Source organism: Vitis riparia, chromosome 13 (genome assembly GCF_004353265.1).
Source record: "Vitis riparia cultivar Riparia Gloire de Montpellier isolate 1030 chromosome 13, EGFV_Vit.rip_1.0, whole genome shotgun sequence".
NCBI lineage: Eukaryota > Viridiplantae > Streptophyta > Magnoliopsida > Vitales > Vitaceae > Vitis > Vitis riparia.
Window position 1 is genome coordinate 24,987,665 of NC_048443.1, and position 23,145 is coordinate 25,010,809.

Sequence of the window (23,145 nt, forward strand, 5' to 3'; positions counted from 1 at the left end):
TTATATAATATTTTATTTTTATAATATTAAATTTTTTGTTTATATGGCATTTCAATTTTATAATATATATTTTAGTCTTTTAGATTTAAAAACTAGAAAGTTATTCCTATTTTTGAAATATTTTTATTTTATAATATTTTATCCCAATTTTCCCAAATAATAATAAAAGAATTATTAATATTTGCACTCAGGTATCTTTCGCACAAGATTTTAAATACAAGTCCATTTGATTTCACCATTTCTTCAACTAAAAAATAATCAATAAAAAGGGGCAGACATTTGAAAAAAAGAACAAAAGTCAGCCCAGGAGGAGCGTGTGATTGACGAAAAGTAATCGATGGGCCTAAAAAGCCTAGTAGTCCCATTAGGGCTCATGCCGGTAAGGATGTTTGGAAATGGACCTGAGATCGTGGATTAAGGCCTGGTTGAAAAAGTATAAGTAGATAATGGAAGGTGATAGAAGATTACAGAAAGGTCGAGAAAGTGAGACAGTTCTCTATCACGTCCAATATATAGCAAGTCCTCTCTATTAGTTTCATCATCAAGAAATTGTTACAAGCTTGCGTTCAAGAAAGCAAATCAATTCAACATCCATAGAAAATTTCGCTCATTCCAAGTGTTCAGGGTGGTGGCCGACGGAGCAGCATCTTCGATCCCTTTTCCCTAGACCTCTGGGACCCTTTCGAAGGCTTTTCGTTTAGCACCTCTCTTTCCAACATTCCCAGCACTATAGGCGAAACCTCGGCCTTCGCCAACACGCAAATTGACTAGAAAAAGACGCCAGAAGCTCATGTTTTTAGGGCGGATCTTCTAGGGGTGAAGAAGGAGGAAGTGAAAGTAGAGGTTGAAGAAGGAAGAGTCCTTCAAATTAGTGGAGAGAGGAGTAAGGATCAGGAGGAGAAGAACGACAAGTGGCATCGCGTCGAGATGAGTAGTGGGAAGTTCCTTCGCAGATTCAGGTTGCCAGAAAATGCCAAGACAGATGAGGTCAAAGCTAGCATGGAGAATGGTGTGCTGACTGTGACGGTGCCAAAAGAAGAGGTGAAGAAGACTAAGGTCAAGGCCATCGAAATTTCAGGCTAAGTCACTAGTCTGATCTTTTCTAATTTGATTTATTGTTGATGGTTTATTGTTCTGACGGATTGGTCATGTTACATGTATAGGCAATCCAAAGGATGTGATGTAATGATTTATGTTCTCCCATGTGTTTTTGTTTTGCAAAATTTCCCCTTTAATTTTGTTATGTAAGTGTATTTCAAGTGGAATAAAGGAATAGTTGGTTTTCACTTTTCCCTAACTAGAAATGAGTTGGCTTATTTGGTTCTTGATGATCCCTCTTGTTATCAACATGATTCTTTCTTTCCTGAGTGATCCCCATTTTCACCTTTAGAATCTGGAAATTTTAAAACATGGCTACTGGGTTATTATGTTTCACAGGCTGGCAATTGAATTTGTTACCTCTTAAAGTGCAGGTGATAACTATAAACCATTCTTAATTAAGAACTGCAGACAATTAGTTAAGATGGCTTTTCTAAAGATTGGGAAACCCAAAAATTAAAGAAATTAAAACATGGAAGGACACTGCAACAAAAATGGATATCTAATCCAAATTACACATAGATGAAATTATGGGAAAAAAATTTACAATTATAATTATTTTGAGAATAATTATATAGTTTCACTAGAAAATATACTTACATGAAAAAAAAAACGCAAAACCCTTTTAATTAAAAATACTTGGAAGTGGTTGTCATGTCCACGAAAGCACTTTTGAAAAAAGATAAAAAGTAATTTAAGACTTACCAAAATTCTACGGTACCAATTCAGTACCTACCAAAAAAACATTCTTGGTCATTGGATGGTGGTTCAATCCGAACCCTCTCATAAAGTTTGTACCCCCTCTCACAAAGTTCGTACACTCTCTCATAAAATTTATACAATCTCTCACAAAGTTCGTACCTCATCTAACAAAATTTGTACAATCTCTCACAAAGTTTGTACTATCTCTCAAAAAGTTCGTACTATTTCTCATAAAGTCCGTACTCCTTCTCACAAAGTTCGTACTCCTTCTCACAAAGTTTGTACTCTCTCACAAAATTCATACCCATTCTCACGATTTGTACACTCTCTCACAAAGTTCGTACCATCTATCACAAAGTTTCGTACAATCTTTCACAAAGTTTGTATTCTCTCTCATAAAGTTTGTACACATTCTCACAAAATTCGTACTCTCTCTCATAAAGTTTCTACACCTTCTCACAAAATTCTTACAATCTCTCACAAAGTTTGTATCATCTCTCACAAAGTTCGTACCCTCTCTCACAAAGTTCGTACCCCTTATCACAAAATTTGTACCCCTTATCACAAAGTTCGAACTCATTCTCACAAAATCCGTACCATCTCTCACAAAATTCGTACTATCTCTCACAAAGTTCATACACCATCTCACAAAGTTTGTACATCCTCTCACATTGTTTGTACCCCTCTCACATTGTTTTTCTTCTTAAAGATATATAAAACTTCATTTTCAAATTTAATTTACAAATACACAAAATAATAACATAAAAAATATTGATGTCAATTTCTTCACAAATGACTAAATGGTCTCAATTTGATTAATAATAACTTATAAAAAAAATTTTCAAAATTCTAAATTTTATAAATCATTACATATTTAAATGACATTTAACATGACATTTCTACCTACAATAATTATATTTAAATGAAAAGAAAAAAATATCAAATGTTACATTTTTAACACTTGTAATCACTTGATATCCTTCGTATAATGTCTTCTTCAAGATATAAAATTCCATCTTCAAATTTAATATATAAACAAAAAAAATATATATAAAAATATTAATAACAATTTGATAACAAAATTTAATAATAAACTCATAAAAAATTATAAAATTTAAATTTTATAAATCATTATATATTCGTTATTTAACATCATATTTCTACCTACAAAATTTATATTTAAATAAAAATATATCAAATATTACCTTTGACACTTGTAATCACTTGAAATCTTTCATCCTCTTCATATAATACAAATTTTAAAATCTCTTCCTCAAAATGTTTCAAACTTGATCTTCAAATTTGATTTATCAAAATGCATCTTACATATTTTATAACATGGTAGTTGAAATTATTTAATTTTGGTATTAAATTAGTATTCCTTTTTGTATACATGAATAGTGAGAGTATAAGGGTAGTTGGTAAGATTTTTTTTAGATAGAGTTAGGCAATTCATTAAATAACAAATTATATTTTATATTTAATAATAAATTATAAAAAAAATTATAATATTTAAATATATATAGAATGCATGTGATTATTTTCTATCAAATAGTCATCTTTAGCCATTTGAAAAAAAATTTAAAATTTTTTTATGATATGTATTTTACACATGTTATTTTATTATTGGGGTCAAAAGTGGATAGTACCAAAACTAAGAATGGGTATAAAGATAAGTTTTTATAAATTCTTTAATGATATGTAATTTACCCGTATCATTTTATTATATGGTCAAACGTGGGTAGGTACCCCAGTGGGTACAACAACCCTAAGACTTGACTGGAGGTAGGTTTGCGGTCGTAAGCGAAGGCTAAAACTTTATCAACATAGCGTGCCAAGAAAACTTTGCTGATACAATATTAATAATCTGCTGGGGCCACCAGTGGACCCTTGAGAAAGTGACAATAGGATACAACAAAGAGTAGCAGTGTGCCCATCCTTCATCATATATGGCTAAATGATGAATGGCCCTTGAGAAAGTAGTTGGTAGGAAACGACAAAGACCAGCAATGTGCCTAAGTGCCTATCCATCATTCTATATATGCATTACAAGTTACAAACCATGCATCCACCAGGAAATCACACAAAGATCATAGTCAACTAAAAGTTAGATGGATCAAGGGTCGGTCTCTCCTCATGTCCTCATCTTCCCTTTCCCCATCCAAGGCAATGTCAACTCCATGCTCAAGCTCACCGAACTTCTTTGCCTTGCCGGCATCCAAGTCACCTTCCTCAACTGCCACTACCCCCACCGCCGCCTCCTCTCTTATTCCAATATTCAGGCCAGGTTCTCACGCTATCCCGGCTTTCGGTTTGAGACAATATCCGATGGGCTGCCGATGGAGCATCCTCGCACCGCTGAACAATTCTTGGATATTGTTGATGGAGTGAAAACTACAACCGCACCACTCTTTATGGAGATGATGATTTCGTGGTGCCGGAGTGCTTCTGATACGCGCTCGCCTCTGACCTGTATCATAGCAGATGGGCTCATGAGTTTCGTAATGGATGTTGCCAACGAAGTCGGACTTCCCGTCATTATTTTCCGTGCTATTAGTGCTTGTTCCTTCTCGGCATATTTCTCTTTACCCCAACTCATCGAAGCTGGCGAAGTCCCTTTCAGAGGTTCACTTTCTGATTTGGATTCCATTAGAAACGCTCTTTATCTTCGTTTCTTTTTCTTTTTTCCCTTCTTTCTCTTATTTTTTTCCCCTGCTTAATTACAAACTGGCTAGATTATGACTAATCTCCAGGTGGTGATATGGATCGGCTGGTAGCCAGTGTGCCTGGCATGGAAGGCTTTCTTCGACGTCGAGACCTCCCAAGTTGCTGCCGCCTCAAAGACGTGGATAACCCAGATCTCCAAAATCCCATGAAAAATATTCGAAAAACCCATCGAGCCCACGCGCAAGTTATCAACACGTTTGATGACCTAGAAGGGCCGATTCTCTCTCAAATACGCAATCACTGTCCGAGAACCTACACCATTGGACCTCTCCACGCACTCCTCAAATCCAAGCTCGCAACTGAAACTTCCACGTCCCAGTCTTCCAACAGTTTCTGGGAAGAAGACAGAAGCTGCATACCGTGGCTTGACCGCCAGCCCTCTAAATCTGTTATCTACGTAAGCTTTGGTAGTCTTGCAATTATCACAAAGGAGGAGATGAGAGAGTTCTGGCACGGTTTGGTCAACAGCGGTAGCCGCTTCCTCTGGGTCATACGACCAGATGCTCTTGTCGGAAAAGATGAAGAGCGTCAGACTCCGGCAGAACTCTTGGAAGGGACAAAAGATAGGGGTTATGTAGTGGGCTGGGCTCCCCAAGAAGAGGTTCTGAAACACCCAGCCGTGGGTGGGTTTCTGACCCATAGTGGCTGGAACTCCACGCTTGAGAGTATAGTGGAGGGCCTGCCAATGATATGCTGGCCCTACTTTGCTGACCAGCAGATCAACAGCAGGTTCGTGAGCCATGTTTGGAAGCTTGGAATGGACATGAAAGACAGTTGCGATAGAGTTACCGTTGAGAAGATGGTGAGAGATTTAATGGTAGAAAAGAGGGATGAATTCATGAAGGCAGCTGATACCTTGGCCACATTAGCTAAAAAATGTGTGGGTGACGGTGGGTCCTCATCCTGTAACTTGAACAGTTTGATCGAGGATATAAGATTGTTGAGCACCTGATTTCCATGAAAAATTTCCCCTTTTTGTTACCCTAAAATTATAAGATTGAACAAACTTAAAGTCTACGGATGTCATCGCCTTCTTTTAGCCAAAGGCACGATTTTAGAAATGGTACAAAAATAAGCAACGTGTCATATTCATTATAATTCTTATCGCAATTCAATGAATGATGATGTGAGTTTGTTCCTCAATAATTTTGTTGAATTTTGAGGGTGGTGAAGACTTTGTGTGTAGTCCTGTGTGAATTCTTTTTCCTTGATTATGAAATGTCTTTCCTCTGGTGAAGCTATATTTCTCATCTTTCATGGCAAAAAGTTACCATTAGGTGAAGTTGAGAAATTAAATTAAAAATTTTAAGATTTGATTGCTTAATTAAAAGAATTTTACTCTTTGTTTTTGCAACTTGTGATTTGTTTCCTTTATAAATTTTTTTTACTAATACAAGAATTTTTTTTATTCCTTTTTAGCTTTAACTATTTTGTAATTTCTCAAATTTTCACACATATTATCTTTTGAATTGTAGTATGTGGCTCATATCAAGTTAAAGAATAAATAAAAAATATTTATTAATTTTTTTTATAAAAAATTATCATAAATTCTTTTAATATATTTATATTCATTTATTTTAAAAATTAAAAACTACTTTTATCAAAACATATTTTATTTTATTTTAAATAAAAATTAAATCATTTTAAAGATTTATATAACATATTTTATTTGAAATTTAATTTCTAAAATTTTATTATAAATTTATGATAACAACTTTTTGCCATCGATCTTAATTTATTTAAATCTTTAAAATTATTAGAAATTTATCTTATCAAATTAATTTTAATTTATAAAATATTACAACTTCAATAATTTTTTTTTATATTTGACTAATTTTTGGAATAAATTTATATTTTTAATATTTTAAAATAAAAACATTTAAAATTAAACAAAATTAAGAAGATAAATATAAAAAAAATAAAAATGAGGTGATAGCAATTTTTAAAAATAAAATTAAATGAAATAAATGATAATACATTTAACATTAAAACTATAATTCATTTAATTTAAAATTTATTCATATGTGTAAGATTTTTATTTTTATATTTAATTATTATATAAATAATATAAAATAATAATTAGAATTAATTTATTTATTAAAATATTTGTTTTAGTATTTTGTGTCTTATGTTGGCTTTAATATATTAATGTTCTGCATATACATATTTGCAACAGCCGAGTTACCCGGGTGATTGGTTAGGTTTGGTTCCATCCTTCTGGACGTGCAATTTTGGTTTGACCGTGTTGACCAGCAGGTGGAGCACATCGATGGTATCCGAAATTTCAAACCATGGCTTTAATATATTTATGGATTTACGTTTTTAAATTTTTTAACTTCTTGTCTTTCTGAGTTTGATTTTTGTATTCTTTTAACGCTCGTTATTTTAAATCACTGTCCAGAACTGTGGTTTATTATCGAAAGAAACGCACATCAGGGTTCCATTTATGGCAGGAACATTTGCATACACAAATACCAGCAATAAAACATCCCATGAACCCACTGACAGCTCAAAACACCAAAACTAGATCAATTGAGATGACAATAGAAGAAATTCAAAGACTTTAGCCAGATATCTGGATGGCCTTCACCTCAGCCTTCTTCACCTCTTCTTTTGGGACAGTCACGGTTAGCACACCATTCTCCAGGCTAGCTTTAACTTCATCCATCTTTGCATTCTCCGGCAACCTGAACCGACGAAGGAACTTGCCGCTGCTCCTCTCCACCCGATGCCACTTGTCTTTCTTTTCCTCTTGCTCCTTACTCCTTTCTCCGCTAATCTGCAGCACTCTGCCCTCTTCAACCTCGACCTTCACCTCCTCTTTCTTCAACCCCGGAAGATCAGCCTTGAAGACGTGAGCTTCAGGAGTCTCTTTCCAGTCAATGCGTGCGTTTGTAAAGGCAGAGGTCTCGCGAGTCGAGGAGGGGACGTTGGCGAGAGGGGTGGTGAAGGGAAATCCTTCAAAGGGATCCCAGATGTCCAGAGAAAAGGGATCGAAGATGTTGCTTCGGCGGCCACTACCAAGAACACTTGAAATGAGCGACATCTTTGAATTGATTAGCTGATGCAATTAGAAAATTTTCGGACGCAAGCTCTGATGATTTTCTTCTGATGATGAAATTGATGCGAAAGGAGATTGGTATATATAGAACGTAACACAGGATTCTGGTGTTATCCGGACTCTTCTGACATTCTTTTCCCCCATCCTGGATTTGGTGGGTAGGAGACTGGAATTTCTACAATCTTCTACCACCTTCCTTCATCCACCTCCATTTTATCCACAGATTGGCCCACTACCTTTTTATTGTCAAGCATAGCCTAATGGGTCTATAACCCTGCCTTACACTATGGATGGAAATTTTGGGCTGGGCCAAAAAAATGGGTAAAACAATTAGCCCAAAATTTTTGAATTTTTTAAAATTTAAAATTTGATTACATTAAAATATATATATATATATATATATATATATATATATATATATATATATATATATATATATATATACCTTGAAATTTCAATTTGATATTTACAAATTGTTGATATTTTAAACGGATGAAAATCAAATTACTTATCTTAGACATTAGAACAAGTTGACATCTCTTTAGGAGCTTATGTGTTTTGTATTGAATGACCTCAATGGTATGGATTTCTTGATTTTTGGTCTAAGTTTGATGTAACCTAAAGTAGGACATGGTCTCATGCTTCCTAGAGCTTCTATACACTCTAGAGAAGATCCCATGAATACGACATTAATTGATTTAACTTAGTACAAATAAAATGAGGGCTTAAAAAGAGCCAAATTCTAAATGAGTTTAGTCATATTCATCTTTACAATATTAGCGGTCGTGGTTTCATACTTTTTGCATTTCAATATGTTTTGAGCTCAGTCTTTCAACATGAATTTAATAGAAAGAAACCAAAATACAATAGAATATTTGCAAGAATATGTTGATTAAAATCTTAAAAAAAATATAAAACACATAAAATACTATTTTTACTGTAAAATATTAAGTAAAAAAAAAAAAACAAAGTTCTTATAAAAGTTAAATTGGTGTTGAAAATTATGAGAAAATATTTTAAAAGATTGAAGTTATCGAGTGGACCGATGAAAAGAAAGATTATAAATTTTAGGATTTCATAAAAAATATTTATAAATGATTTTAGGAGTTAAATTAGGTACACTAAGTTATATATTTATTTAATATTTGATTTTTATACTATTAAATTTTTTGCTTATGTGATATTTTGATTTTATAATGTAATTTTTTGTGGCAAGTCTCCTTATATTTAATAAAATATAGTTTTTTTTTTTAATTTAAGAACTAGAAAGTTACTCTTATTTTTGAAATATTTTTATTTTATTATTTCTTATCCCAATTTTCTCAAATTAGAATATTTATTATATTATTGCTTGCAATTGTCACTTCCATTATGTAATTATTAAATTTGCAAAAAAAAAAAAAAAAAAAAAAGGATCCAAATTTAATGACAATCAATTAACTCTATTTAATTTCTCGCTTAGTTACAAACTTATCTAAATCAAATTCCATCAATTTCTCGGAAAATTTAATAGATCACAAATTTTATTTTGAAGACTTAGAATAAAGTTAGCAATACTATATAGTTTAGGGTTTAATTTGACTGGATTAGTTTGAGTTATCAATCAACTCACTCATAATTAAAGTTTATTTGCTTAACCCCAATTCAATCTTATTTTTCTAAAATTGGGTTAAGTTTGAATTAGTAAATATATATTGAGTTTTAACGGGATGGTCAAATTAACAAATATATAGAAGACATCAGTATTTATAATTTATCATTCAAATAAATAAACAACTCATCACAATTAGAAAAAATATGTCATTGGAAAGAAATTTAGAAGTTTACCATCAATCATTTGCAAAATATTACAAAAGTACACCTAAAATGAGAAGTTGGGATAAAGAGTGAAACTATGGGGAGAAATTATGATAATTTTGAAGAAGGATAATAGATTTTTAGGGTTTTCAAAATTATTTCTCTTTGATATGTTTAGAAGCTTAAAATAGTAAGCTTTAAGTATCCTTAAAACTTTGCCATTAAATAATGTATGGTATAACTCTCCTTAATCTTCAATAGCTCAATAATATCTTGACATTCAACGTCCTACAACTTTTATTATTAGAACATCTTATCTTCTTATTTTCTAACATTAAAATTGAATAAAGATTTATTATATACTATTGAAACAAAAACTTCAAGCTTTTGTTATGAAGTAGCATACAAAATTGCTAGTCTAACCCTATTATAGATATCAATCAACATCCTCAAATAATATTATCCCTCCCAACAATGGGTGTACTTGAAAAAATATGATCAAATTTAAATTTATCTAATGAGAGCATGTACGAGTTAAAGCATTTTGCACATGTTAGGTTCTTTTTTTACCTTAAGAAAATACTTTAAATTTATTATGTTTTGAAATACTATTGGAATATAGATACATATTGCTAGAATACAAATTTATATAATATTTTATTTTTGTAATATTAAATTTTTTGTTTATACGACATTTCGATTTTATAATATATATTTTAGTCTTTTAAATTCAAAAACTAGAAAGTTATTGTCACGCCCCAAGACCCACTCCAAGGGCGTGACGGTCATTTCACACCTCCAACCCGAAGGCTTAAAGTGTAACCTGATAGCGGAACAAAATTCTAAAATCTTCAAACTTAACTTTAAAACTAAGCATCCATCAACCAAAATCCATTATCCAAATAGATTACAAACTCAAATAAATCAAGTGCTAACAAATTTTCATAATCTCCAAATCTCAACTTCAAACTTATCAAAAAAAATATTTAAAAGTTCAATATCTAAATAGCTTCCAAAAACCAAATAATTCAAAGGAACGTAAACTCATAAGCTAACAATGTTCAAATAACATCCTAAGCAAAATCCTAATGATGACCATTCCCCGACCTAGCCATCACTTCTCGCCCGAACTAAGGGTGCTTGAAAAGTAATCAACAAATAAGAATGAGCTCAAAGCCCAATAAGGAACATTAATGTAGTCCATGGATCAAATATTTCAAGTTCACTTGCAAAATAAGAGATATTATAATTAATTATTTTCATAAACTTTTGAGTCAGCTTTGTTAATACATTCAAAACTTTCAATTGTACATTTTCATTTCTGATTCAAACATTTTCATATCAAATTCAGTCATAACACATTTACTCTGGTCATCAAACATCAAATAGTGCCCAATTAGGTGAAACTTTTCAAATAGGTGCCTAGCCTCAAATTGTTCCTTTAACGTGGACAGAATCAAACACTACTAGTACTAGTAACCTCTAACCAAATCCTTAGAGACTGTAGTCCAAATCAATTACATTCTTCACCAAGAAATGTAAAGGTCAACTATTATATCCCGTTGACAAAGGTCAAAAAGTCATAAGTCAACTATTATATCCCGTTGACAAAGACCAAATAAACCAGAGTCAAACACTTATTTCAATTGTTCGAATTTGCAAAACATAATATCTCCACATTTCTCTGTTGTAAACAAAATATAAAGTTCTAACATACTTTTCATACAAAACATATTTGATCCATGCATAAAACAAAGATTAATTCAAAATATTTCCAAAAGATGTATATAAAAAATTGTTTCTAAAAAAAATAATAATTACATTAATTTCTCTTACCTCAAAAGAAGTCCTCAAAAACTTTGGAGAAAAATAATCCTGAAAATCTACTCTTCACCTAACAAAATGTAAGAGAAATAACCATTACTATTTATCTAAAATTATAGGTTTGACAATTCTAAAATTTTAGGTATTCAAATTAATGTTTTTTTTTTTTTAATTATGAAAGATAATTTAATCCATTCCTATTTTAGAAAATTTAATAAATTTCTAATTCATATAAAACTTAAATTTTATTTTCAATTTATTTATTGGGACACAACATAATTTAATTAAATTGTAATTTATTTCACTGATTAAATTCTATGCTATTTATTAACTTACACCCATCATTAATATAATTATAATACCAAAAACTTTACTTTCTTTTATTTAGAAATTATATTTTCTCACTTTCATATCTTCTTTAATACAGTACTTAGTACTCAAGTACCCATCAAAGTCTAATAATACGGAGTCCTGCTACTATTAAATATTACATACCAAGTATCCATCAAAGTCTAATAATAGAGTTTGTGAAAATCCACCAACTAGATTTCAACCATGAAATCCTTACAAAAAAAAAGTGGATGCACAGTTCCCACACGCATGCAACCAGCGTACACATGTTTTTTTTTTCCACCAACCTTCTATTTTCCAGTGCATACGCGTTCTTTTTTTTTGTTAAATCAAATTGTATTTTTAAAATCCTTTAAGCCACAATTAACAATATATTTATTTATTTATTATTATTATTATTAATAAAATAAATTAACCCTAGTTTAAATTGAAATCTTCCCAAGACTTTTCTTTTTTTCATCTAAAAAAAACTTAAGATCTCCCAAATTCCAACAATAAATCAAAATCTTAAATTTTCACTATTTTGATATTAAAATGAATTAAAAAACAATAATAAACTAACCTTAATCTAGATTTGGGTTTTCCAAAAAATATCTAAAGTGCTTGAAATTAACTAATGAATCTAAAATATTAATCTAGGGGTTAGAATCTTACCTATAGGAATCTGTTCTTCAATCCCTGAAATCCGACTCCAATCTTACGTTCTTAGGAACTCTCTATGAAAAAGAACGCGATTCAGAAAAGAATAGGAAGAACAGAATTCTAATTTATACCTAGGGTATTTATTCATAAAATTACCTTTTCACCTCTCTTCCATTTTATTAAATTAATTAATTAAATTATTTAATTATTATTAATAATTTCCTAAACTACCCAAAAAAAAAACTTGGACGTTACAGTTATTCCTATTTTTGAAATATTTTTATTTTATAATATTTTATCCCAAATTTTCCAAATAATAATAAAAGAATTATTAATATTTGCACTCACGTATCTTTCGCACAAGATTTTAAATGCAAGTCCATTTGATTTCACTATTTCTTTAATTAAAAAATAATCAATAAAAAAGGGCAGACTTTTTAAAAAAAGAACAAAAGTAAGCCCAGAAGGAGCGTGTGATTGACGAAAAGTAATCGATGGGCCTGAAAAACCTAGTAGTCCCGTTTAGGCTCGTGCTAGTAAGGATATTTGGAAATGGACCTGAGATTGTGGATTAAGGCTAGGTTGAAAAAGTATAGGTAGATGATGGAAGGTGGTAGAAGATTGCAGAAATGTCTTGTTCTTATCCAAACAAGAAATATCTCGAAAACGTCGAGAAAGTGCCATAGTTCTCTATAACGTCCAATATATAGCAAGTCCTCTCCATTAGTTTGATCATCAAGAAATTGTTACAAGCTTGCATCCAAGAAAGCAAATCAATTCAACATTCATAGAAAATGTCGCTCATTCCAAGTGTACTGGGTGGTGGCCGACGAAGCAGCATCTTTGATCCCTTCTCCCTAGACCTCTGGGATCCTTTCGAACGCTTTTTGTTTAGCACATCTCTTTCCAACATTCCCAACACTATAGGTGAAACCTTGGCCTTCGCCAACACGCGAATTGACTGGAAAGAGACACTAGAAGCTCATGTTTTCAGGGCGGATCTTCCAGGGGTGAAGAAGGAGGAAGTGAAAGTAGAGGTTGAAGAAGGAAGAGTCCTTCAAATCAGTGGAGAGAGGAGTAAGGAGTAGGAGGAGAAGAACGACAAGTGGCATCGCGTCGAGAGGAGTAGTGGGAAGTTCCTTCGTAGATTCAGGTTGCCAAAAAATGCCAAGATAGATGAGGTCAAAGTTAGCATGGAGAATGGTGTTCTGACTGTGACGGTGCCGAAGGAAGAGGTGAAGAAGCTTGAGGTCAAGGCCATCGAAATTTTTGGCTAAGTCACTAGTCTAATATTTTCTAATTTGCTATACAGTTATGTCTTATTATTGTTTTTATAGATTGGTCATGTATAGGCAATCCAAAGGATGTGATGTAATGATTTATGTTCTCCCATGTGTTTTTGTTTTGCAAAATTTCCCCTTTAATTTTGTTACGTAAGCATATTTCAAGTGGAATAAAGGAATAGTTGGTTTTCTTTAACTGGAAGTGTGTTGTCGTGTCCACGAAAACACTTTTTGGAAAAAGATAAAAAGTAACTTAAGACTTATGATAACAAGTTAACCTCAATATGGATATGACTGGAGATAGGTTTGCTGTAGTAAGCGAAGGCTAAAACTTTATCAACAGTAGTGGAATATAAATTTAAGAAAATACTTTAAATTTATTATGTTTTGAAATACTATTGGAATATAAATACATATTGCTATAATACAAATTTATATAATATTTTATTTTTATAATATTAATTTTTTTGTTTATATGACATTTCGATTTTATAATATATATTTTAGTCTTTTAAATTCAAAAACTAGAAAGTTATTCCTATTTCTGAAATATTTTTATTTTATAATATTTTATCCCAATTTTCCCAAATAATAATAAAATAATTATTAATATTTGCACTCAGGTATCTTTTGCACAAGATTTTAAATGCAAGTCCATTTGATTTCACCATTTCTTTAACTAAAAAATAATCAATAAAAAGGGGCAACCATTTGAAAAAAAGAACAAAAGTAAGCCCAGGAGGAGCGTGTGATTGACGAAAAGTAATCGATGGGCTTGAAAAACCTAGTAGTCCCATTAGGGCTCGTGCCGGTAAGGATGTTTGGAAATGGACCTGAGATTGTGGATTAAGGCCTGGTTGAAAATGTATAAGTAGATGATGGAAGGTGGTAGAAAATTGCAAAAACGTCTCGTTCCTATCCAAACAAGAAATATCTTGGAAACGTCGAGAAAGTGCCACAGTTCTCTATCACGTCCAATATATAGCAAGTCCTCTCCATTAGTTTGATCATTAAGAAATCGTTACAAGCTTGCGTCCAAGAAAGTAAATCAATTCAACATCCATAGAAAATGTCGCTCATTCCAAGTGTTCGGGGTGGTGGTCGATGGAGCAGCATCTTTGATCCCTTCTCCCTAGACCTCTGGGATCCTTTCGAAGGCTTTCCGTTTAGCACTTCTCTTTTCAACATTCCCAGCACTGTAAGTGAAACCTTGGCCTTCGCCAACACGAGAATTGATTGGAAAGAGAAGCCAGAAGCTCATGTTTTCAGGGCGGATCTTCCAAGGGTGAAGAAGGAGGAAGTAAAAGTAGAGGTTGAAGAGGGAAGAGTCCTTCAAATCAGTGGAGAGAGGAGTAAGGATTAGGAGGAGAAGAACAACAAGTGGCATTGTGTCGAGAGGAGCAGTGAGAAGTTCCTTCGTAGATTCAGGTTGCAAGAAAATGCCAAGATAGATGAGGTCAAAGCTAGCATGGAGAATGACGTTCTGACTATGATGGTGCCGAAGGAAGAGGTGAAGAAGGCCAAGGTCAAGGCCATTGAAATTTCAGGCTAAGTCATTGGTCTGATATTTTCTAATTTGTTATACTGTTGATGGTTTATTGTTCTGATGGGTTGGTCATGTTACATGTATAGGCAATCCAAAGGATGTGATGTAATGATTTATGTTCTCCCATGTGTTTTTGTTTTGCAAAATTTCCCCTTCGATTTTGTTATGTAAGTGTATTTGAAGTGGAATAAAGGAATAGTTGGTTTTCACTTTTCCCTAACTAGAAATGAGTTGGCTTATTTGGTTCTTGATGATCCCTCTTGTTACCAACATAATTCTTTCTTTCCTAAATGATCCCCATTTTCACCTTCAGAATCTGGAAATTTTAAAATGTGGTTGTTGGGTTATTATGTTTCACAGGTTGGCAATTGAATTTGTTACCTCTTGAAGTGCAAGTGATAACTATAAACCATTCTTAATTAAGAATTACAGACAATTAGTTAAGATGGTTTTTCTAAAGATTGAGAAATCCAAAAATTAAAGAAATTAAAACATAGAAGGACACTGCAACAAAAATGGATATCTAATCCAAATTACACATAGGTGAAATTATGGGAAAAAAATTTACAAATATAATTATTCTGAGAATAATTATATAGTTTTGCAAGAAAAATATACTTATGTGAAAAAAAAAAAAGTGCAAAACCCTTTTAATTAAAAATACTTGGAAGTGGCGCTGTCATGTCCACGAAAGCACTTTTGAAAAAAGATAAAAAGTAATTTAAGACTTACCAAAATTCTACGGTACCACTTCAGTACCTATCGAAAAAACATTCTTGGCCATTGGATGAAGGTGGTTCAATCTGGACCCTCTCACAAAGTTCGTATACTCTCTTATAAAATTCGTACAATCTCTCACAAAGTTCATACCCTCTCTCACAAAGTTTGTACCATTTCTCATAAAGTTCGTATCCCTCTCACGAAGTTCGTACCTTATCTCACAAAATTCTTACTTATTCTCACAAAATTCGTACACTCTCTCAGAAAGTTCGTACCTCATCTCACAAAGTTCGTACCACCTCTCACAAAGTTCGTACCCTCTATCACAAAGTTTTGTACCATCTCTCACAAAGTTCGTACTTTTTTTCACAAAGTTTGTACCACTTCTCACAAAATTTGTACAATTTCTCACAAAGTTTGTACCCATTATCACAAAATTTGTACAATTTCTCACAAAGTTCGTACCCCTTATCACAAAATTCGTACTCTCTTTCACAAAAGTTCATACCCATTCTCACAAAATTCGTACTATCTCTCACAAAGTTTATGCACTATCTCACAAAGTTCGTACCTCATCTCACAAAATTCATACCCCATCTCACATTGTTCGTACCCCCTCTCACAATTTTCATATCCCCTCTCACTTTTTTTTTTCTTAAAGATATATAAAACTTCATCTTCAAATTTAATCTACAAATACACAAAATACTAATATAAAAAATATTGATGACAATTTCTTAACAAATGACTAAATGGTCTCAATTTGATTAATAATAACTCATAAAAAAAATTCAAAAATATAAATGTTATAAATCATTACATATTTAAATGTCATTTAACATGTCATTTCTACCTATAATAATTATATATAAATGAAAAAAAATATATATCAAATGTTACCTTTTAACACTTGTAATCACTTGATATCCTTCATATAATGTTTTCTTCAAGATATAAAACTTCATTTTCAAATTTAATCTATGAACAAAAAAAAAGATATAAAAATATTAATAACAATTTGATAACAAAATTTAATAATAAACTCATAAAAAATTCTAAAATTTAAATTTTATAAATCATTACATATTCGTTATTTAACATCATATTTCTACCTACAAAATTTATATTTAAATAAAAAAATATCAAATATTACCTTTGGCACTTGTAATCACTTGAAATCCTTCACCCTCTTCATATAATACAAAATTTAAAATTTCTTCTTCAAAAAGTTTCAAACTTGATCTTCAATTTTAATTTATCAAAATGCATCTTCATATTTTGTAATATGGTGATTGAAATTATTTAATTTTCATATTAAATTAGTATTCCTTTTTGAATAATGAGAGTATAAGGGTAGTTCGTAGGATTTTCTTTTTTAAGATAGAGTTAGGTAATTCATTAAATAACAAATTATATTTGATATTTAATAATAAATTATAAATAAAAAAAAGTTGTAATATTTAGATATATATGGAATGTATGTGATTATTTTTTATCAAGAAGGTTTGATAAATTTTTATAAATTTTTTAATGACATGTACTTTGCACATATCATTTTATTATTGGGATCAGTGAGTAGTACCCAAAATGAAGAATAGGTACAAAGATAAGTTTTTATAAATTCTTTAATTAATTTACCCGTATCATTTTATTATTGGGTCAAACGCGGGTATGTGCCCCCAGTGGGTACAACAACCCTAAGACTTATCGATAACATGTTGATCTCATTATGGATATGACTGGAGATAGGTTTGCGGTGGTAAGCGAAGGCTAAAACTTTATCAACATAGCGTGGCAAGAAAACTTTGCTGATACAATATTAATAATCTGCTGGGGGCCACCAGTAAGTGACAATAGGATACAACAAAGAGTAGCAGTGTGCCCATCCTTCATCATATATGGCTAAATGATGAGTGGCCCTTAAAAAAAAGTAGTGGTAGGAAACGACAAAGACCAGCAATGTGCCTATCCATTATATATGCATTACAAGTTACAAACCATGTATCCACCGGGAAATCACACAAAGATCATAGTCAACTAAAAGTCGGATGGATCAAGGGTCGGTCTCTCCTCATGTCCTCATCTTCCCATTCCCCATACAAGGCAACATCAACTCCATGCTCAAGCTCGCCGAACTTCTTTGCCTTGCCGACATCCAAGTCACCTTCCTCAACTGCCACTATCCCCACCGCCGCCTCCTCTCTTATTCCAATATTCAGGCTAGGTTCTCACGCTATCCCGGCTTTCGGTTTGAGACAATTTCCGATGGGCTGCCGATGGAGCATCCTCGCACCGCTGAACAATTCTTGGATGTTGTTGATGGAGTAAAAACTACAACCGCACCACTCTTTATGGAGATGATGATTTCGTGGTGCCGGAGTGCGTCTGATACGCGCTCGCCTCTGACCTGTATCATAGCAGATGGGCTCATGAGTTTCGCAATTGATGTTGCCAACGAAGTCGGACTTCCCGTCATTATTTTCCGTCCTATCAGTGCTTGTTCCTTCTGGGCATATTTCTCTTTACCCCAACTCATTGAAGCTGGCGAAGTCCCTCCCAGAGGTTCACTTTCTGATTTGGATTCCATTAGAAACGCTCTTTATCTTCGTTTCTTTTTCTTTTTTCCCTTCTTTCTCTTATTTTTTTTCCCCTGGTTAATTACAAACTGGCTAGATTATGACTAATCTCCAGGTGGTGATATGGATCGGCTGGTAGCCAGTGTGCCTGGCATGGAAGGCTTTCATCGACGTCGACACCTCCCAAGTTCGGGCCGAGTCAATGACGTGGCTTACCCAGGTCTCCAACATCTAATGAAAATTTTTCGACAGGCCCAGCGAGCCCACTCGCTCGTTATCAATACGTTTGATGATCTAGAAGGACCGGTTCTCTCTCAAATACGCGATCAATATCCGAGAACCTACGCCATTGGACCTCTCCACGCACACCTCAAATCCAAGCTCGCATCTGAAACTTCCACGTTCCAGTCTTCCAACAGTTTCCGGAAAGAAGACAAAAGCTGCATACCGTGGCTTGACCGCCAGCCCCCGAAATCTGTCATCTACGTAAGCTTCGGTAGTTTAGCTATTATTACAAAGGACGAGCTGGGAGAGTTCTGGCACGGTTTGGTCAATAGCGGTAACCGCTTCCTCTGGGTCATACGACCAGATGCTCTTGTCGGAAAAGATGAAGAGCGTCAGACTCCGGCAGAACTCTTGGAAGGGACAAAAGATAGGGGTTATGTAGTGGGCTGGGCTCCCCAAGAAGAGGTTCTGAAACACCCAGCCGTGGGTGGGTTTCTGACCCACGGTGGGTGGAACTCCACGCTTGAGAGTATAGTGGAGGGCCTGCCAATGATATGCTGGCCCTACTTTGCTGACCAGCAGATCAACAGTAGGTTCGTGAGCCATGTTTGGAAGCTTGGAATGGACATGAAAGACAGTTGTGATAGAGTTACCGTTGAGAAGATGGTGAGAGATTTAATGGTAGAAAAGAGGGATGAATTCATGAAGGCAGCTGATACCTTGGCCACATTAGCTAAAAAATGTGTGGGTGAAGGTGGGTCCTCATCCTGTAACTTGAACAGTTTGATCGAGGATATAAGATTGTTGAGCACCTGATTTCCATGAAAATTTCCCCTTTTTTGTTACACTAAAATTATAAGATTGAACAAACTTTAAGTCTCTACGGATGTCGATCATTTCAGCGAAAGAGACGATTTTAGAAATGGTACAAAAATAAGCAACACAACAACAAAAAAAAAATAATTGCAACGTGTCATATTCATTATAATTCTTATCGCAATTTAATGAATGATGATGTGAGTTTGTTCCTAAATAATTTTGTTGAATTTTGAGGGTGGTGAAGAGTCTGTGTGAATTCTTTTTCCTTGTTATGAAACGTCTTTCCTCTAGTGAAGCTATATTTCTCATCTTTCATAGGAAAAAGTTACCATTAGGTGAAGTTAAAGAAATTAAATTAAAAATTTTAAGATTTGATTGCTTAATTAAAAGAATTTGACTCTTTCTTCTTGCAACTTGTGATTTGTTTCCTTTATAAAAAAATTTTACTAATACAATTTTTTTTTTTAATTCCTTTTTAGCTTTAACTATTTTATTTTATTTTATTTTGTAATTTCAACAAATATTATCTTTTGAATTATGTGGGAGGGAAAAAACGTATGAAAAATATTTATTAATTTTAAAAAAATTAATAAATATTTTTCATACGTTTTTTCCCTCAATGAGTCACATAATTCAAAAGATAATTTCTTTTAATATATTTATATTCATTTATTTTAAAAATTAAAAACTACTTCTATCGAAACATATTTTATTTCATTTTAAATAAAAATTAAATTATTTTAAATATTTATATAACATATTTATTTGAAATTTAATTTTTAAAATTTTATGATAAATTTGTGATAACAACTTTTTACTATTTGATCTTAATTTATTCAAATAATTAAAATTATTAAAAATTTATCTTATCAAATTAATTTTAATTTATAAAATATTACAACTTCAATAACTTTTTTTATATTTTATTAATTTTTGAATAAATTTATATTTTTAATATTTTAAAATAAAAATATTCAAAATTAAATAAATTAAGAAGATAAATATAAAAAAATAAAAGTAAGAATTAATGAGATAAATGATAATACATTTAACATTAAAACTATAATTTATTCTACGTGGTTTGCAAAGGCAGAGGCCTCGCGAGTGAGGGGGGGGGGGACGTTGGCGAGAGGGGTGGTGAAGGGAAATCCTTCAAAGGGATCCCAGATGTCCAGAGAAAAGGGATCGAAGATGTTGCTTCGGCCGCCACTACCAAGAACACTTGAAATGAGCGACATCTTTGAATTGATTGGCTGATGCAATTAGAAAATTTTCAGACGCAAGCTCTAATGCTTATCCTCTGATGTGTAGGAGATTGGTACATATAGGACGTACACGTAACACAGGATTCTGGTGTTATCCGGACTCTTCTGACATTCTTTTGCCCCATTCTGGATTTGGTAGGTAGGAGACTGAAATTTCTACAATCTTCTACCACCTTCCTCCATCCACCTCTATTTAATCCACAATTATATGGCCCATGGACCTTTTTTATTCTCAGCATAGCCTGATGAGTCCGTAAGGCTTTCACCATGAACGGGAATCTAGGACTGGCCAAGGGAAAAAAATAAATAAATAAAGAAAAAAAAAAGAGGTAAAGCTCGATTTTGCCTCAAAGCCAATGAATTGAACCAAACCAAATCAAACATATGTGAAATTGAGTAGTTTGGGCCAGTAAAAAAAATTGATAATAATTTAATGAAAATTGACTAATTCTATTCGGTTCCTCAATCAGTTAAAAACCTAACTAAATCAAATCACACCAACTTCTAGGAAAATTTAATAGATTACATATTTCATTTTAATGACTTAGAACAAAGTTAGTAATACTATACAATTTGGGGTTTAATTTGAGTAAATATTAGATTGAGATACCAATCAACTCGAGATTAACTTATACTTAAAGTTCATTTGCTCAGGTCTAATTTAATCTTTTTTTTAAATGGATTAAATTCAAATTAGTAAATACCAGTTTGATCAAATTAACAAGCATATAGAAGAATTATCATTCAAATAAATAAACAATTCATCGTAATAAAAAAAATAATTTATTTAGAATGTTCTTAGATAGAAATTTAAAAGTTTATAATCAATCTTTTGTATAAAAAAGATAAATTAATTATTCAATGAAATGAAAGATTGAGATAGAGTGAAACTACATGGGAGAAATGATAACAATTTTGAAGAAAGATAATAGATTTTTAGGGTTCTAAATTTTCTTTGTCTTTTATATGTTTAGAAGCTTTAAAATAAGAAGTTTAAAGGATTCTCAAACTTTGCCCTTAAATAACACACATTGTAGTATAACTCTAATATTTATTACTAAAATATATTATCTTTTTACACGCTCATATTAAAATCAAATAAAGACTTCCTAATTAAAATCAACAATTATATAAAAATCCTATTTAATAAAACATATTATTAAAATTAAAATAAAATTTGATAATTTTTTCCTCGTATAAAACAAATATAAATTTTAATTTGGATTAACATTTTTTTTTTATCAAAATACAATTCAAATTGCAAATTAAGTTGTTGAAAGTTATAAAAAATTGAATTAGATTACAAATTGGATTAGATTTAACTCACCCTCATAGAATTTGGATTGGATATGTTCTCGGCTAGTTCGTGTCAAATCAGTCCCCACACTCATGGGATGCTTTAATATACTCTATACTAACAAGTAATAAATCCTTAAAAGTAGCCGATGGCCCATTAAATTCCTTTTGCTGTTAAAGGCCCCATGGTCTCATTAGGCTCATGACGGTATGGACATTTGGAAATGGGCCTGAAATTGTGGACTGAGCCCAAGAAGGAAAAAAGGCCGATAGACGCTGAAAGATGCCAGAAGATTGCAGAAACGTCTCATTCCTATCCAAATAGGAAATATCTCAGAAACGTTGAGAAAGTACCACAGTTCTCTCTCACATCCAATATATAGCAAGGCCCTCTCCGTTAGTTTCATCATCAAGAAATTGTTAGAAGCTTGCATCCAGGAAAGCATATCAATGCAACAACATTCATAAAAAATGTCGCTCATTCCAAGGGTTCTGGGTGGTGGTCGACGAAGTAGCATCTTCGATCCCTTCTCCCTAGATATCTAGGATCCTTTCGAAGGCTTTCCCTTTAGCACCACTCTTTCCAACATTCCCAGCATTGTTAGTGAAACCTCGGCCTTCGCTAACACATGTATTGACCGGAAAGAGACGCCAGAAGCTCACATTTTCAAGGCGGATCTTCCAAGGCTGAGGAAGGAGGAAGTGAAAGTGGAGGTTGAAGAGGGAAGAGTGCTTCAAATCAGTGGAGAGAGGAGTAAGGAGCAAGAGGAGAAGAACGACAAGTGGCATCGCGTGGAAAGGAGCAGTGGGAGGTTTCTTCGCAGATTCAGGTTGCTAGAAAATGCCAAGACAGATGAGGTCAAAGCTTGCATGGAGAATGACGTGCTGACTGTGATGGTTCCGAAAGAAGAGGTGAAGAAGGCTGAGGTCAAGGCCATTGAAATTTCTGGCTAAGTCACTGGTCAAATCTTTTATATTTTGCTATTATGTTGATGGCTTATTATTGTTTTTGATAGATTGGTCATGTATAGGCAATCTAAAGGATGTGATGTAATGACTTGTGTCCTCTTGTGTTTTTGTTTTGCAAAATTTCCCCTTTAATTTTGTTATGTAAGTGTATTTTAAGTGGAATAAAGGAATAGTCGATTTTCTCTAACTAGAAATGAGTTGGTTTATTTGATTCTTGATGATCCTTCTTGTTACCGATATGATG

At 32.7% G+C, this 23,145-nt stretch overlaps 3 protein-coding genes and 4 pseudogenes across 3 annotated transcripts; 6 read left to right on the forward strand and 1 right to left on the reverse strand.

Annotated features, from left to right (window-relative positions):
- Positions 1-373: 373 nt before the first annotated feature.
- LOC117928451 lies at positions 374-1,083 on the forward strand (annotated as a pseudogene).
- Positions 1,084-3,855: 2,772 nt separating this feature from the next.
- LOC117928589 (7-deoxyloganetic acid glucosyltransferase-like) lies at positions 3,856-5,622 on the forward strand. Its single transcript, XM_034848508.1, has 2 exons — positions 3,856-4,425; positions 4,554-5,622. Exons 1-2 carry the CDS (start codon positions 3,912-3,914, stop codon positions 5,477-5,479), a joined length of 1,440 nt encoding a protein of 479 aa, XP_034704399.1. The 5' UTR covers positions 3,856-3,911; the 3' UTR covers positions 5,480-5,622.
- Positions 5,623-6,910: 1,288 nt separating this feature from the next.
- On the reverse strand, positions 6,911-7,626 carry LOC117928593 (18.1 kDa class I heat shock protein-like). Its single transcript, XM_034848511.1, has one exon. It carries the CDS (start codon positions 7,571-7,573, stop codon positions 7,091-7,093), a length of 483 nt encoding a protein of 160 aa, XP_034704402.1. The 5' UTR covers positions 7,574-7,626; the 3' UTR covers positions 6,911-7,090.
- Positions 7,627-12,996: 5,370 nt separating this feature from the next.
- LOC117928596 lies at positions 12,997-13,479 on the forward strand (annotated as a pseudogene).
- Positions 13,480-14,554: 1,075 nt separating this feature from the next.
- LOC117928595 lies at positions 14,555-15,037 on the forward strand (annotated as a pseudogene).
- Positions 15,038-17,741: 2,704 nt separating this feature from the next.
- On the forward strand, positions 17,742-19,435 carry LOC117928588 (7-deoxyloganetic acid glucosyltransferase-like). The gene is made up of 2 exons (XM_034848507.1): positions 17,742-18,313; positions 18,443-19,435. The coding sequence occupies exons 1-2, from the start codon at positions 17,800-17,802 to the stop codon at positions 19,366-19,368; spliced, it is 1,440 nt and encodes a 479-aa protein (XP_034704398.1). The 5' UTR covers positions 17,742-17,799; the 3' UTR covers positions 19,369-19,435.
- A 2,968-nt stretch (positions 19,436-22,403) lies between these two features.
- Positions 22,404-23,063, forward strand: LOC117929091 (annotated as a pseudogene).
- Positions 23,064-23,145: the final 82 nt, after the last annotated feature.

Bases quoted from the DNA above. Each gene is read 5' to 3' on its own strand.
- LOC117928589 (XM_034848508.1), top strand. From the start codon at position 3,912: ATGGATCAAGGGTCGGTCTCTCCTCATGTCCTCATCTTCCCTTTCCCC. The intron at 4,426-4,553 runs GTTCACTTTCTG...ACTAATCTCCAG, and splicing joins TGGCGAAGTCCCTTTCAGAG to GTGGTGATATGGATCGGCTG.
- LOC117928588 (XM_034848507.1), top strand. From the start codon at position 17,800: ATGGATCAAGGGTCGGTCTCTCCTCATGTCCTCATCTTCCCATTCCCC. The intron at 18,314-18,442 runs GTTCACTTTCTG...ACTAATCTCCAG, and splicing joins TGGCGAAGTCCCTCCCAGAG to GTGGTGATATGGATCGGCTG.
- LOC117928593 (XM_034848511.1), bottom strand. From the start codon at position 7,573: ATGTCGCTCATTTCAAGTGTTCTTGGTAGTGGCCGCCGAAGCAACATC.